At 44.7% G+C, this 16,656-nt stretch overlaps 1 protein-coding gene across 1 annotated transcript in view; it reads left to right on the forward strand.

Moving 5' to 3' along the window:
* Nucleotides 1-482: 482 nt before the first annotated feature.
* The window catches only part of LOC121080166 (ankyrin repeat domain-containing protein 26-like), a 34,735-nt gene continuing 18,561 nt past the window's right edge, over nt 483-16,656 (forward strand). The window contains 14 exon segments of the mRNA XM_040578038.1: nt 483-503; nt 505-657; nt 659-690; nt 4,673-4,787; nt 5,022-5,195; nt 5,306-5,412; nt 5,938-6,075; nt 6,851-6,990; nt 10,479-10,529; nt 12,811-12,844; nt 12,924-12,993; nt 14,232-14,292; nt 14,903-15,093; nt 15,799-15,955. Of these exon segments, the coding sequence (XP_040433972.1) occupies nt 483-503; nt 505-657; nt 659-690; nt 4,673-4,787; nt 5,022-5,195; nt 5,306-5,412; nt 5,938-6,075; nt 6,851-6,990; nt 10,479-10,529; nt 12,811-12,844; nt 12,924-12,993; nt 14,232-14,292; nt 14,903-15,093; nt 15,799-15,955 (1,444 nt within the window).

Here is a 16,656-nt window from a genome sequence, read left to right on the forward strand (position 1 = left end):
GTGCTCTGCGGGGGGCGCAGCGCCGCCGCCACCCGCCGGGCCTCTCTCGCTGCCCCCCGGCCCCGCTCGGCAGCGCCGCGGCCGGGCACCGCGGGGCAGGAAGTGACGTCACTCGCGCTGGACACGCGCCGGAGCAGGACCCCGCCCCCGCCAGCAGAGCCCGCCGCCGTTTAACCGCCGCGCTCGCCGCTGAGGGAGGCGCTGTCCGCCGCTGCCGCGCTGAGGAGCAGCCTGTGCGCTCGGCTTCCCGCCCTCTGGTGGTTCGCTCCGTAGACAGCCGTACCGGGCCGCTGCCCGGGGGCCCCCCGATCCCCCGTCCCTGCCCCGGGGGCCCCCCGATCCCCCGTCCCTGCCCCGGGGGCCCCCCGATCCCCCGCCCCTGCCCCGGGGGCCCCCCGATCCCCCGCCCCTGCCCCGGCCCACCGGCTGCCTCCCGCCGTCGCTTCCCTGAGGCGGGACCGTGCCCGCGCCCCTGCCGCGGGATGAAGAGGTTTTTCGGGTTCTGGGAGGAGGAAGAAGGGGCGGCCGGCAGCGTCCGGCAGCTCCGCCAAGCCCTTCCCCACCGGTGCCTACGAGCTCCGGCTGAAGGACCTGGGCAAGCTGCACCGTGCGGCCGCCCGTGGCGACCTGGGTCAGGTGCGGCAGAGACTGAAGAAATGGCGGCATCGACGAGCGGGACGCGGCGGAGCGGTAAGCGGCGGGGGGGCAGCAGCGCCTGGGCGGTGCTGGGGCGGGGTGTGGGGGGGTTGCGGGCAGCGCCGGGGACCCGCAGGTGCAGCTCAAGGGCGCTGGGATGCGAACGGCAGCATCGCTGCGGGTAGCCTCAGCCTGGGCGGGGAGCCAGGCCTGTGCTGCCAGGAGCCCTTGGAGTCGGCCGAGCATCCCCCGTCTTGTCCCGGCCCCCTCCGTGCCCTCGTTCCCGGGGGTGTTGCCTTGCCTGGGGGCGCAGGAGCGGCGGGGGGCCGGCAGCAGCCTGGCCAGGGCGGGTTGCAGAAGGAGCCTCACGGCCATTCTCCAGGCAGGCTTGGAAGGGCAGAGTGCAATTGCATTACCCCTCTGAGGCCTCAGCATGGGGGGTTAGTAGTTGAGCTGAGCAAGCTGCACTGCCCTCAGCTGGGAGTAAAAGAGGGTAAGGATTTAGGAAAGGGTTATAGCACATATAGTAAATGTGCTGTGTATTGGTGCTGCGTGCACGGTTGCCCGATGTGCCTTTTGTGACTCTGATGTTGCAGCCAAAGCAACATCAGTCTGATTTTAGGTGGCAGTTACTTTGCTGTTTGCTCTGTGGCCTTGGTACAGCTCATTAGTGCCTTGGTTTGGAAGACCTGGGCAGTGCCATGCAGAGGAAGCTGCTGCTTCTGGCAGGTGTTAGGATGTGTGCTTTTGAGTCGAGCACAGCAAGTACTTGGCAGTTGTATCTTAAGGAGAAGCCCTGGGCTGCAGCATAGCTCCTCATGATCCACCGTAAGCCTAAGGGAATCAGCTGAAGGTTTTGGGTCTTGTATGTGTCGAGCTGTTAATGCCTTTTCTGAAAAGACTCTGAGTCAAAACATCCCTGACATTCAGAGGGGATGCTGGTTTAATCAGAGTACTTCAGCATCCTGGGCTGTCTTTTCTGAAGACTGGACTTTTGCCAGCCAGCTAGCTTATTGCCCTGAAAACACCTGGAACTGTCTAGATTTGTAGGAAAAGCAATGAAGAGTGCAGTCAGTCAGCACGTGGGCTGTGTGCCTGAGTGTTGCCAGCCAGTATTAGTTTATGCAGCTGGAGGGTGGGTGATGCCGGCTAAGGTGGCTCGAGTGCACTTTTGTGCATACTTAAGCTGCCAGAGTCAAGGTGCTCGATGGCATTTATGGAAATAGTTCTGAAAGTCTCTCTCTTTTTCTTCTTACTGCCTTCCCATTCACTGTGGCTGATTCAGTCAGCAGTCAGTCACCAGCTCTTAGCAGACCCTGGTATGAAATTTCGCTAGTTTTTGCGTTTCAAGCTCATCTTGTCTAGAAAGCTTTGTTTCCTCTGGAAAGGTTTCCTTCTGTGTGCCAGGCTATTCTCAGTGTTATAACAGGACAAATACAGTCACAAACGGTAAAAAAAACAAGCCAGGGCCGGGGGGTGGGGAGGGGAGAAAAGGCAGCATACTATGATGAGCACTGTGGTGGTTTTGCCATGATAATGCCCAGTGCTGAAAAGCTGCCGAAAAGCGAGGCTGAGAGCAATTCAGTGGACAGAGCCTGCCTACTTGCTGCAGCCACTGCCCTCTGTACCAGCCATGAGGGTTGCAAGGCCACCTGTGCCCTCTTAGTGCTTGTGAGTGACCACCAGATGCAGTTGCGTTTCAGGGCTTCGTGTTGGAAGACTTGGTATCATTGGAAACAGAGGTGAAGAATAGGAAATAATGCAAAGTAACGGCAAAAATGTGTGCATTGGCTGTATGAATATCTCAGTTTTGCTGCTCAGGATTTCCAAAAGCAAAATCCTGCACCAGGAACATGGCAAGGATCACACCAACAGGTTCCTTCCATGAAGTGGGTCCTGTAGCCCATAAGACCTCCCGAAAGTGTGCTTGATACAGCATCAGTTAGGAGCAGGCAGCTTTCAGAGGTGGTCTAGCCAAACCTTCAGCCTCACTGACAGAGACGGGCAAAAGTCAGCACAGAGCTGGAAGCACTGTAGGCACAATGCCAGCTAGTCATCATCCTGGGTCAGAGCTCATCGCTAAGGGAGATTTACCCTGTCAGCTGCCTGTCAGACTGAACTCCAGCACTTTCATTGCTTGGCTTGTAGCTGCTGGGTTGTCGGCTCAAGGGCCATTCAAAGCGCGTACTGCCAACCTGCTGTTTCCCAGTGGGGTTGTTTCGTGGCTGCTCAGGCATCAGCAGTTCTCCTCTACTCTGTAGGTGATCAGCGTAGCAGCAACAGGAGCAGGAACAGAATCTGGGCAGTGTCCCCAGGGCTGGGTGGCAGAAGAACTTCGGTGTTACTGGAGGCCTCTCGTAGGGACAGGCAACCCTGAACACTGATGTTCTCTGCCAGCCTGTTCCCTGAAGTGGATCTTCTGTGGAGCACAGCAGGCCTTGCTCCAAGTAGAGCCATCTCCTGTTGACAGACTGAGAGGCTTGGTTGAGGAGGACAGCAACAAGTCCACAAGTTTTCTAAAGGCTTTTCTGTTTGCAGAGCTGATAGTGACTACTTCACGTCTGTCATGCTTCCTAGTGGTTGGTAGTAGCAGCTTTCACATGATTGTGGACTCCTTCATAACCAGTCCTGGTTAGCTTTCAGATAATCTCAGCCAGTCATTTCTTCAGAGATGAAGAATCCTGCATGTTTCCATGGAAATTTCTCAAAAAGTGGTGGTAGTTGCTCTTGAGCTACTCCTCTGTCAGTGCTCCAGTCTGTTCCCTGTCTGTAGCAAGACATTACAAATTCTTTGAAGTTTTCTGTATTTCTCTCATCCTCATCTTTGTTGCAGTGGAGGAGGATGTCAGCTGCCCTGTAACAAGTATCTGCATTACAGATTACTGTGTTTCTGCATCACCTGCCACTGCATTTGTGTACCTCTCCCTTTCCATTCCCCCGTAGCCAGGGAGCTGTTGTGCTTCTGCCTCAGCAAGGTTGGTTGAGCTTTCCTAAATACAAGACGGACCTACCTACAGTGATGTGGTTCAGAGCCAGTGCTGGTGTTCCCCTCAGTTCTTGAGGAACTGTGGGATTGTTACTGCATCATCTTCAAGGGAGGAAGGTCCCAGCTGTTTTCTAGCTTGTCTTCTGCTCTGTTGGGACAGGTGTCCTGCAGAGCAGCAGGTGCTTTGCCTTTGCACAGCGTGAAGCTTGTGCTGATTTGTGCCTCTGATTTAGGGGGAAACACATGCAAGGACTTTCTGGGCAATTTCTTTCAGTGCAAGTAGGCTGGTTAATTGACATCAGACCCAAGGTGTTCTGTGGTTTGAAGGAGTCCTTTTCTTTCTGGCAAGGCTTTAACTTGAAGAAAAGTGTTTCATTTTCTTATGCTGGTCATGTATTATGGAAACACAGTATTCCCTCCCTGGAGAGGACTTCCTCTGTAGTAGGCTTATTATGACTATTGTAGTTATACATATCTGAAGGATCAGGTATTACTTTCCTGTACTCAGGATTACAGTGTTCTGTCTGGTTTGCTGCATGTTATGGGGGGCGCTTTGGTGCAAGTGAGTACTTGGTTTTGTTGCAGTAGTAAGCAAGCTAGAGAAAAAGCAGAAATTCTTGAAGTGCAGGGAAACGCTAATACTCTTTATATAAAGCCCATCTACATCTCTGATACTTCTGGCACATGAATAATTATAGAACTTAGAGGGTTGCTTGCCATAGTTCTCAGATTCCCAAACTTTGGTCTTTTTTGCTGCACCACAGGTGTAGTCCTGCTGGAGGCAGTGACCAATGCCTGGGCCCAGGAATCTGTGCAGATTAAGTTCTAGAGTGAAGGAAATGGCAGCTTACTAAGCAGATGCTGCGGAGGGGTTTTGCTGGCCAGTCTCAGGTGTTTGGTGCGCAACTGCTGTTACTGGTAACAGAATGAGAAATCATTTCTTAAGCTTGCTTTGTGCAAAGTGAAACTTGTGGTTATATCAATTTATCAGAGCCTGAAATTATTTCTCTAGTTGTCTGTTTGTGCTAATTTAATATGTTTAATTTTTAGGACACCTCTGCATCTTGCTTCTGCGAATGGCCATGTGAACGTTGTTACATATCTCGTAGAAAACAAGTGTAAACTAAATCTTACTGACAGTGATAACAGATCGCCGCTGATGAAGGTATGTGGAATAAGTTATGCTCTTTCAAGTGGGGCTTGTCAACTGTGCATTAAATGAGAGGTGGCTGGTAGGATTCTTTACACAGCTCTGTGTAGAAGCATGCATCTGGTAATCAGCGTGGAATAGGCATATGTTAGCTCAGCTTTGTAGGTGCTCTTATTTTCCAGCATTGGGAAGCTGGGGCAATTGTAACAGAGTGCTGGCAGTTCTTCCTTTTTTGTGTGTTGTTCCCAGGCAGTACAGTGCCAGCAAGAAGAATGTGTAGCTATTCTGCTAGAGCACGGTGCCAACCCACATCTGGCAGATGCTGACGGCAACACTGCCCTTCACCTTGCTGTCCGATCTCCTAATACAGCTGTAGCGGGGCTGTTACTTGAGCATAATGCCAATATTGATGCTCGGAATAAGGTAAATTTTTGTATTTGTTGAAGAAGTTCTTTCAAAAAGTTGTACTAGTATTTCTCTTGTAGGGTTGTTTTTTTACTTTTATTTTTAAATGTATTTATCTGCCCTTTCAGGAGGGAAACACTCCGCTTATTCTTGCTATCTCTGAACGTCATGAAGATATAGCAGAGTTTCTTCTGCAGAGAGGAGCTGATGTGCATGCTCGAGATCACTGTGAAAGGTGAGCGGTTTGTCAAAACTCTGCATGGGTCTCTTCAGTATTCTTTAGGTTGGATTATTCGAGGCCTGAGAATGAACTCTGAAAAAAAAAACAAACCCAGGGAGCCACATAGCAGCTATTTCTGTGTGACTTGTGAAAGAACATCTGCACTTGGCTGTTGTCATACCTCAGTGGGTGCTTTCCTCGTTGAGGATTACAAGAAGGCATTGTCTGTGGTGGCCTTTCTGGCAGGAAACATGCTGTTAGCTCAGCAGCACTGCCTCAGTTTGTAAAAAACATCTCCTGCATAGTGGCATAGTTTGTATGTGAGTGTTGTCTATGTGGAAGCTTTGTCTGAAGATTGAAGGTTTGGTTGTTTTGACTCCCTCTTGAATTTTATGGTTGCTGTTAATATTTAATGAAAACTGCGTTTTCTTTTGTTCATTCAGTAGTGAGGACAGTAGTTTTTGAGAGCAAATAGGAATAAAAATAATTACAGTGTCTGTGTCAAATGATCTACTTCATAACATATTTTTGGTGTTTCAGAACCCCACTTATGACTGCAGCATCTGGTGGACAGCTTAATTTAATAAAAGCTCTTCTTCGATATGGTGCTGATCTTTGCCATAAAGACACTAACGGATGGACAGCTGAGGATTATGCTGTTACTCATGGATATTCTAGGTAAATTTTTGACTTTATTGTTAGAATAGGTTGTCAGTTGTCAGTGTGGCTTTTGAGTGTTTTCGGTAATAGCAGCACGTTTTAATGGTGTGTTGAAAGCTGTCCTGAAGCTGTGCTCAGTGACATCTTCTGATACGTATCGTTCCCTGTGTCTAGTATTAATCTGGATGTTGAAGAAAATTTCCACCCTGAATTGTCTGTAGATTTCAAGTTTTGACGCTAAGCTTGCACCTGCCCAATACAAACTCTAAAACATGTCTGTATCCTACAGTTACCCAGAGGTAGAACGTGGCAAACTGAAATGCATGTCAGTCCTCTCCTCAGACCAGCACCATTGTCCTTACTGACTTCCACTACAATGAGCAGGAACTACCAGCCTTTTGTTTCAGAGATCTAACATATCCCTTTTGTTAAAGTCTTAAGCAGTTTCACCCCTCTTATGGGTAGCTTTGTACCTGTGCGTATCCCTTCTCTGAGGTGGTTATGTGTGCTTAACAGCTAGGCTGAAAATATTGTGCCGAGCTGGAGCTAATAGCTTCGTAGGTGTCGATATGCACCTCTAGAGTGAACATGACTGTAGTGAACATTGAAGTAGGTAGTAGTCGTGCAGTAAGTTCTGTGTGTATTACTCTCAGTGAATGCATACAAGTATATGAATTCATACGGCTATGAATACGTGTAGGGTGGATAAGTGGCTGTTAACTGTTCTATTAAACTGTATAAGCAAGTATGTGGTTGTTTTTACCAAATATGTTTCTTCTCTTTCCCTATATAGTCTTCGTAAACAACTGGTGGAATACGCATTCCGGGGAGACAGAGACGAAGGTGGTGCACAAGGCGACACAGTACCTGGCATTCCTCACCGGGCCAGAGCTGCTGGCTTGACGTTGGGTGCACCTGCTGTGGACAGAGGAGGTAGGATCTTTAATCACGCAGGAGCTCACGAGGAAAATCACTGTGGCCTTTTCTTTAGGGGGTTTGTGTTGTCAGCGCTCACTGTGTTCGCCGTTGACTTTAGTGGAGGCATCAGGTGGGGTAGCGCAAGAAGCTTTGTGAATATGCTGACTTGTTGCTGGTTGGAGGTGCTTCTTGTCAGGGGTGAAGGCAGCTGCGGTTTGTGTGCTACGGGCCCACGTACCGGGCTGTTGCGTTCTGCCTGCCAGATTGCCCATCTGTATAGGTTTTCATACAGAGAGAGAAGGGGGACAGGGAAGGAACTAGGTGAGAGTGGTTTTGGGTGTGTATTGTACCTGTAGATGGCCATTCAGATTGTGAAAATGAATTGCAAAAGGTTCATCCTGAGTAGTTGTTCATCTTCCTGTAGTTGGGAAGCAACAGATGAGTGAGCAGGACCGTACATGTCTTGTTGATTTCCACTGAGTTTGTGCAGTGGTGTTTTAATATTAATAGTTTCACCTGCACTAAGCTGCCTTTAGTGAGTTGTCTTATTTCTCAGCATCAGTTACGATTGTTTCTGTGTAGGTGCTGTAGAGACATACTTAGGAAAAATCGTCTTGGAAAAGTCACTTTGTTAGAAACAATAATGCAGCTTCTGTGTGTATTGTATCTTCACGGACATAGTTTGATTTCCAGTAAAAATAAATAACACTTTTCTTTTCCTTCCAGTAATTTTATGAAATAAACTTTAAAAAATCTACATTACCTTGTGATCCAGAAAAACAATTGAATTGCCTTGTTATCAAAAAATTAGCTCCTTCAGTGAGTTCATTTTAAATTAAAAAAACCAACTCCTTAATTTTTAAGATCCAGTCTATGCTTACGAGCTCATATAGCCCTAGAGGAATCTCAGAAAACTAATCTTTTAATATAGTACAAGACAGTTTGATCTTTACCTCTCAGGCCCTACAGTGGGAAGTTCTATCCTTTCTGGTTTTTTTAAGGGTGTTACATCAGAACTTTGTGGCAAATGGGCAGCAGACAGTGTTCAAACACAGTTTATTACTCCTTTTTTAAATATGTCATGAAATATGAGCAAAACATGGGATATTTTTCCGAATTCACTTTTCCCAGATAGGGGAGTTTAATTTAGAGCCAAACTTTGTTCCTTTGACTTAGGAATAGTTGCTTTGATCTAGTCAGAGATTTGTAAAGTTTCTTGATAGATTGAAGGAAGATGTAGAGGGGTTTTTTTTTTTTTTTATTTTGTTTTTGGAAAGCGCATGGTACAGGTAGTTTAATCAAGAAAATGTTGCTTTTACCCAAACAGCACTCTGTGACTGCCTCCTGTGCACGTAGATAATTGCTGTGGTACCACATTGTGATGACTGACAGGCCTGGGTTATGTTAAAGTATGTGGCTTGAAGAATAATACTGTTGTATATTCATTTTGGAATCACACCCTCAGGGAAACATGGGTTCTTGAACCAAGTAATTTGCTCGGTTCCTTGAAAACAGTAATACTACTAGCATAAGTCAACAATGTTATGGGAAATCCTCACTTGAAGAGGCCTAGTAAGTGTGAAGAGCATATTTATGTGGGTTAAGGACTTGGGAGGAGAAAGAGTGTGCTGTGTTCTCAAACTGTTTATAGTAGGGCTTGTTTTTCTTGAGTAGTACGAATCTTTTTCTCCTTGTGCTCAGTCTCCTAGAAAATGACCCCGGCCTGTTGAGTGAGAGGGATTAGTAGCGTGCAGGGAGCACTTGGTGGCATTGATTCTGCAGTCTCTTGCTTGCACCCACAAAGCACAGGTCCTGCATCCTGAGTCCCTTTGATAGGCTGCAGTGGAAGCTTTGAAGCCCCTGTTAGAGGAGAAGCTCAACTGATCGTGAGACAACGGAGGAATACCCACTTTGAATTCTTTGTTTTAATCTTGCTCTTCATTCCTGTTTTTCTGGGATCTTCAATGTAGTCCTTATTCCTTTTGCACTTGTTGAACATTCTTCAAAATACTCGCTTCTAGTGAGCAAGTCGGTATATTTAAGAAGTTGGCTCATGCTTATTTGAGTGTTTACTTTTTGTCAGAACATGAACCTTTTTGTTGATTACAGACAGACTTGCAAAAACCTCCAAATGAATGGCTTCCACCTCTAGCATATCGAATGACAGACTTTTCAGATTTGAAGCTGGAATTTCTTTGGCAAAAAGTAATTATGCATTTTTTCTAAAAGCGAGGGTTCAGATTTCTAGTATGTCTTCAGTGGCAGCTTTTTTTAGCTGCCCCACTGCGTATTGGTGTATTGTTCCTTCAGCGTTTCCCTGAGTCCCTACAGAAACCGTTGGTTTTTCATCATAGAGCTCTTGGAAAAGAAACAAGTGCTTCAGTGTGTTTCACATTGCTTCTTCATTTCTCAATTTTCGTAAAAAGTGATACAGGAGATATAAATCAATCTTGAGGTCCTTTTTTTAACTCTTACATGTGTATTTTTGATAGGAGTCCTCTTGCCACATCCATTCCATGTATTTGTGGTAACATCAATGTAAGCAGGACTCCCTGTTGCTCTGAGGCAAATGTTATGGCCTTGTCACACAGACATTTGGTGTTGGGTAGCTGCAATAACAGAACCACACCATTCATTGATATGTAAAATTTTATTTTTTATATCAATGAATGGTGTGGTTCTGTTATTGCAGCTACCCAACAAAGTAGGATGAGTAGAGCAGGCGGATGGTGATTTATATTCTAAAGCTTCTGTTCCACAACACATAGACACGCGTACACACACAAGCACACATGCGTGACACTCACACCAGTCAGTGCACCCGTTCTGGTCCAGTTGTGGCCTGCCCTGTAGCCCTGGGGGAACAGGGTATTCACTCTGACTGCTTGTCATGCCTGCGTTCTGGCTGGTGGCGTAGCTTCTCTATGTGAACAGTTCAGCATGGTCAAATCAATATATGCAGGGATTTTACCTTCAAACTGAGGTAGGAGGGGGCTGTGTTTGCATCCGGCACCATCGACACAACTGGCTAGCGTATCTCCAAAGTTTGTTGGCACCTACAGATTTTTGGGATGCTTAGACGGAGGGATTTTGAGTGTGCCGTACATATAAAACACTCTACAAATATGAAGGAATTGCATTGGCAGTCAGTGCTGGGCAAGGACTAGTCAAGCTGAGAGAAATTCAAAGTTGGCAGTACTGTAAACTGCCAAGAATCTGTTTCAGTGTTTCAAAATATTGGAATATAGGTATTTTACAATGGAGCAAGTAAATTAAGTTACACTGTTTGACACTGTCCCTTAAGAGTAGAGTTCTGTAGGTTGTGATAGGTTTGGCTTCTACTTCTTGTAACTGTAGAGTAGGCTGATGGTCACAGTACATTCTCCCATTGCTACAGCTTTGTTAATGTACTGGTTAGGTTTTCCAGATTTCTGGGAATTCACATTTATTCTGGTGTCCTTGTTCAGTCTGTCCTTGACATGCCTTTCCCTAAATGGATATAGGAATGCCACAATCTCCTAGCCAGACATCAAGAACAGGAAAACCAAAGAAAGGTATTCTATACATTTCAACTGTGAAACATGTTGTGTGATGTACAAATACTAACACACCTGTGATGTTTATTATCTTGGAGGTCTCTATTCTGATGGTTTTATAAATCAGGTTTGAGAGCAGGCTTTGGGTGCTTTTTGTTTGCGTGTTTTGCACGGGTCCTTTATTACTGAATTGAGTGATTGCTTTGTGTCATTAGTGATAATAAATAATATTTTAAAAAAAAATATGCTCTTCTGTTACTCCACAATGAAAATGGACTTCAATTAAAGTAGAAACAAGTGATCCCTAGATACTACTTTTCTAGATCCCATTTCTACAGTAGGGCATCAAGATCTGTCTGAAAACTATCTCATAAACTTTCTCTCTTGCTTTTTAAAGGAGAATGGGAACTGGTTTTGGTCATTGCTTAAAGTTACTATCCATGGAAAGCAAAAGTTCAGATAACTTACTCAACACGATATGCCCTTTGTTTTCTTTTCCTTTTAATGATTTTGTCTAAGACCTCGATTTGGCTGTCATCATACAACTTTATGGAAGGCCACCAATCTCCTATTTATAAGCAACTTCATTTTGTGATGAGAGTTAATGAGAACTAATTATCGAGGACTTGAGGAATGCTGAAATGGATACGATGTGGAGGCTCTATTTGTTTTTTTTCCTTTCTGTCCTGGGAATTGAAGAGGCCTTTTATTTCATCTTAGTTGTTGGTAATTGAGAGGTTTTCGCACTCTTCAGGCTGGATTCCTAGAGTTCAGATTTCTTTAGTACATCAGTGGTGTGCTAGAGTGCGCTGTCGTTGAGTTTGCAACATGTGCATCTGGGCCACGCTGCCATTCAGAGGGACCTTGACAAGCTGGGTAAATGGACTGTCAGGCCTGTCTTAACAGAATTCAACAAGGGCAGATGCCAAGTCCTGCACATGGAAAGGAACAACCGTTTGCTACAGCACGTGCTGGAGCTGCCTGGCTGGAGAGCTGCTTTGCTGGGAATAGCCAGAGGGTCTTGGCAGAAAGCGAGCTGAGAATGAGCCAGCAGGGTGCCCTGCCGGCTGAGAAGGTTAACGGTGTCCTGGGCTGTATGAAGAGCAGCATAGCCAGGGGACTGAGGGAGGGGATTGTACGCTGCTACCTGGCAGTCCCTGGGTTGTGTCCAGCTCCCTGGGTATAATTCTGAGGCCCCAGTGCAAGAGAGAGTGGTCTTTCATCCGTGAGCGAGTTCAGTGGAGGGCCATCAAACTTTGCCAGGAGCAGGACTACTTGCCTTTTGGGGAGAGACTGGGGGAACTGGGCTTGTTCAGTGTAGAGAGGAGATGACTTTGAAGGGGACCCAGCAGCAGCTTCCAGTACGTGTAAGGAGAAGACAGAGACAGGTGCCTCCCAGTGGTGCGTCACATGAAGCAAAGGTACAAGAGGCATAAATGGAAACAAGAGAATTTCTAATGGAATGTGGGCAGCTTCACCATGGTGAGAACAGTAAAACAGAGAGGTTGTGCAGTCTCCCTCCTTGAATGGTTCAAGCTCAGAGTGGAAAAAGCCCTATGCAGCCTCATCTGGCCTCAGAGCTGAGTCTGCTTTGAGGAGGCGGTTGGCTGAGAGACTTGCCGAGGTCCCTTGTGACCTGATTTATGCTGTGATCCTGTGTGCAAGTTGCTGTCTTAACATGGATGAAAGCTTGGAGCGTAGTATAGAATGCCCTGGTTACGCCTGTCTTGCCTGTTGAATACCCTTTTTGGTGCAGCGTAGAGAACTGCTGGGGATTCTTCTACCTGAGGATAAGCTTGCTTTAGATCTTGGTTATGCTTTTTGATGTTTTTTACCTTTTCAGGATAACCTGTAAGTGGGTAGAGCACCAGCTAGTATAGTATATAAACCAGTAAAATCTCTCTCAACAGTGTGTGCTTGTGTGTGCAGTATGAGTACTTCAGCAGTTCATTTATTTACTGTCTTGCTAAAGCACCAGTATTTTGTTAACTGTTTATTAACGTAGCATATTCATGCTATGCTGGGTTTTTTTAGTTTAGAGGTAGTTCTTAAACTTTTAGGTATAAAAGTTCAAAGGAGATATAACTCTAGTCTTTTTTGTTTTGTCAATTCAGTGTGACTTGAAAAAGCAGTTGTTTGGAAATGCATGCATTCATTCATGCTGTCTTACTTTAAGTTGACTCCCCAAAGTTTCGTTCTGTTATGACATGTAGAGTTGTCCAGGTTAAATGTTTGTATGTGCTGGTTGATTTTTAGCATGCCAAATCTAATTTCAACATGTCAATTAATGTTTGAACAGCAATAGACGACTTGTCGCAAGGAGACTCAATCAGGTAAGACTTTAAACATACCCAGCACATACCTGAGGAATGATTGGCGAGACACAGTACTCATTTTGCTTTACTTTTTAAGAAGCTTGGAGAAAGAGGGGAGCGATGTCAGTTGGCATACTTCTGAGGAAGAACTCGATTTTACTCCCAAGGTATGGTGTATTTACAGTAAATGTCCTATAAAAATAAGTGATCTGAAGGCAAGTTTTCTGGGGGATTGAAAGAAACTACAGTTCTAGCCAATATTGTTTTCTCCTTAGAAGCAGTCTCTGACCTGCCAGCCTTTCTTTTGCTGTGAGTTTTTCCTAAAAGACCTGTAGCTGTGGCCGAGCACGCAGTAGAGTTGTGGTTTGAGGCAAAAGAGCCATAGGCGACGAGATAAACCACCACAGTTTTGTTTGTTCTTGGTCATTTGAGTCAGATTTTCAGTTTATAAGTTACTAATATAACCTGTTCTGTTCTTCCCCAAACACTGTTAATGTTTCCTGTAAATTTCGTGATAGAATCCTAACTGATAAAGGGCACTTTTTAATGAAGAGGTACTGAAAGCCTTCATCACTTAGTTCTCCTTTCCTCCTCATCAGGTTACTCAAGAGTGCTCAGCGGATGAGTTACTCAAATGGGTCATCTTTTTTTCTTCTATTGAGGTGGCATTCTGTGCTTGCATGTAATCTCACACTGCATGTTTTCCCTCCTGTTTTTTGAATGCTTAGGCAGTATTCTTTTTGTCAGCTACAAGCTCTCAGGCCTGCTTTTTTTGCTAGTGTTCTGAAGAACTATTAACTTCTGCAGTGATGTCTGGAGCATCTGTTCTGTTGCTCTGGGATTCTGCAGCGATGAGGAACCGGTGTTCTAGTTCAACCTACTCTGTAATACTGGAGGCGCAAGCATGTTTAGTTTTAACATGATTTCATTTTCTTGCACTGATTTAAATATAAATTATGCATTTTTTGGGCATGTTTTCGAAATGTAAGGATATTCTGGTAAGTGTACTTGCAGGGACTAATCAATGCATTAAACCTAGGGTTCTTAACAGTTACTTCCCTTGTGCACACTTGCAAGTAAGCATCCAGAAGCTGCGATCTTAAATATAACTGAATTTTAGGGAAGTACTACAAATATTAAACCCAGATTTTTAAAACTGCTATGCCTGTAACCATAGTTGTGGAAACAATTTTCAGAAGGGTGCCTGCATGGTGTTTTGGGGGTGAAATCCTCACTGAATTGCGTGTGTGAGGAGTGTTTTTGTAGTTAGAAGTATAGGATGGAGCCAACACCTGACCACTATCAAAAGGACAGCCTGATTACATTTAGTGTTCAAGGTTTGATGTGACCAAAGGATTTGTTGTTGTCGTTAGTGTTCTAAAAGAAAATAATCATTTATTTACAGAAGCTGCAGAAGCCAAACTTGACATTGTTAATGAATGCTTCCCAGCAGTTCGGGAAAAACAGTAAGCTATTTGGAACAGATTGCATAGTATACTAATGTTTAAAAAACTACTTAGCAAATCTACTTTTATATAATTCTTTTCCTATAGTAAATGAGAAAAGTAGCATTTTGAAAACACAGCGCTTAGGCATTTCAGAAAACATAAGTCATGTTGTTAAAATGAAGGTATTAATCCCCTCCTAAGCCTTTGTCCCTGGCCAAGTCCTTCCTCCATCCTGCCCATCCTTGACTTGGTTCCTTTTCCAGACGTTCCCAGATTACTCCATTAATCTGGTAACATGCCTGTTGCCATTTCCATAACTCCTTTTGTTGTTTTGACATAACTGCCATGTCTCCAAAGACGGTGAATAATGAAGTATCTTGCAAGTCGGTACCAAAGCAAACTGTCTTTCAAAATCTAAATAATTTGCAAGATAAACAAGAAAGTTGGAACAAGAAAAGCATGATTGGGGTGAAGTTTCACAGAAATGATGACTCCCTTTTTGCAGAATCTAAGATGACAAACTGGAAAAAAGAGACACCTCAGCTTCTCTCAGATAGTTGTGGTCTTAAGGAGAAAAAGTCAAGCTTCAGTAATGGCTTTGAAAGTGATAATAGTTCTTTGTCAGCAGGAAAAAACCCAAGGCTTGAAAGTCAAAGACCAAACTCCGTCTTTCTGGAACATGTGGATGATGAAGATACAGAAGAAGAGCAATGTGAAGTAGATAACAAAGTCTGTGAAGCCCTGAAACAAGAAAGTGAACACTTGTGCTTGAATAGGCATGAAGAAAACGTAAGAGCAGCATTTCACTCGGGCACCAAAGTAAGTTATATAAGGATGATTCAATCACAAAGGTATTTTCTAAGGGTGATAAAGGTAAGAACCAAAAGGTAAACTGGATTTCTGTTAATATTTCACGTATATCCATCTTTTGATCATCCTTTTTTTATATTAGAAAATGCCTTTACTCCTAGCCAAAGCAGTTTCTTAGGTATAAGAATAATATTGGGCAGTATTTTCAATATTATTTTATTGGTTGCAGTGGTTTTGCAGGAAAACAAATAGGCAGTATAGTTTTTCTGAAATAAATTCAGTTTTTCTCAGTTGTATGTACAGTTTTTATCTGTCAAGATTTATTGCCATTTAGTAAAATACCTGGTGTGATGGCTGAAAGTGAGGAACCAAAAAGTTTGAGTAAGATTGAGAGCAGGAAGTTAGTGATTTTCCTGGAGCAAAGTAGAGGAAGAAGAGCGTGTTCTGGAACGATGTACTGAAATGAAAGCTAGAGTTAGGCTGACATGAAGAATTGCTTCTCCGGAGCTTTGCAGAACCAGGGCTGAGACTTAGGGCTAATGTCATTGCTGTCTCCTCAGAGATTCCCATGGAAAAACTGAAGGCCTTGTAAAACAAAGCTCAACAAAGTTTCCCTGTTGTCTTACACAGGAAAAGCATTTTTAAAGTTGTCGATGGATGGCTAAGAAGGTGCTTGTTTCTGCTATTTCCAGCTGTTTGGTCAATCTCTTCTAGGAAAAATCACCTGAACGGGAAGAAGAGGAGAAGGAGCAGGAAAAGGAAAACACTGGTGAAGAGCTACAAACTGCAGTTGTTGAGGGTGTGAAAAACTCTATTTGTAATGATAGCCATCAAATCCACAGTGCTTCCAAAGACAACACTGGTGAGAGAAGTGAGTTAGTGAATACTGATCCCAGTTCTTCCTCTGTAAATATTAATGCACAGAAAATGAACTGAAATGGTGATTGACTTCTGAAACAGTAGGTTTTTCCCTTGCCTGTGAACCCTAGTGGGCATCGGCAAGGAGGAAAGTAGCTTTTGTTCCTTTTCATTCATTCCTGAAGAACAAATTGTGGCCTTGGATTCCAAACGATGCTACATGGAGCAGGTGTCATTCTTGGTTTTGTTGCTGTGTTCTCCCTGAAGCGATCAGAACAAAACGCACAGTTGAAAAAGAGGAGGATTAGAGAGTCTTGGGTGTGACAGTAGTATTCCCCTTTCTGGCCCGTACTGTCAGACTGAAAAGTTGTGATTGCTCTTGGCTGAAGCCTGGGAAAGATTTGAGTCAATCTGAGAGAAAGCTGTTCTGTTCCAGTGCCTCACCTTGTCCAGTTTTAAAACGTAGAAGTGAGCTTTTATCGATGTCTGCCTTAGGCATGCACTTACGGTGTGGGTGCGCGCTATAGCAATGAAGTGCTTAGTATTTGTTAATTAACACCAGCTTTGCTGTGCACAGGGGAGGTGTCACAGCTCCCCTGCATCCACATCTAAGTCTTATCTTCTAAGCAAAATTGTGGTGTCCATGTTACATGATGGGAGTGATGGCGCATATCAAATTGTATGGTAGGAAGCTGCCTGCATTTTTCTGTTTGT

The sequence above is a fragment of the Falco naumanni genome, chromosome 21 (genome assembly GCF_017639655.2).
Source record: "Falco naumanni isolate bFalNau1 chromosome 21, bFalNau1.pat, whole genome shotgun sequence".
NCBI classification, from domain to species: domain Eukaryota; kingdom Metazoa; phylum Chordata; class Aves; order Falconiformes; family Falconidae; genus Falco; species Falco naumanni.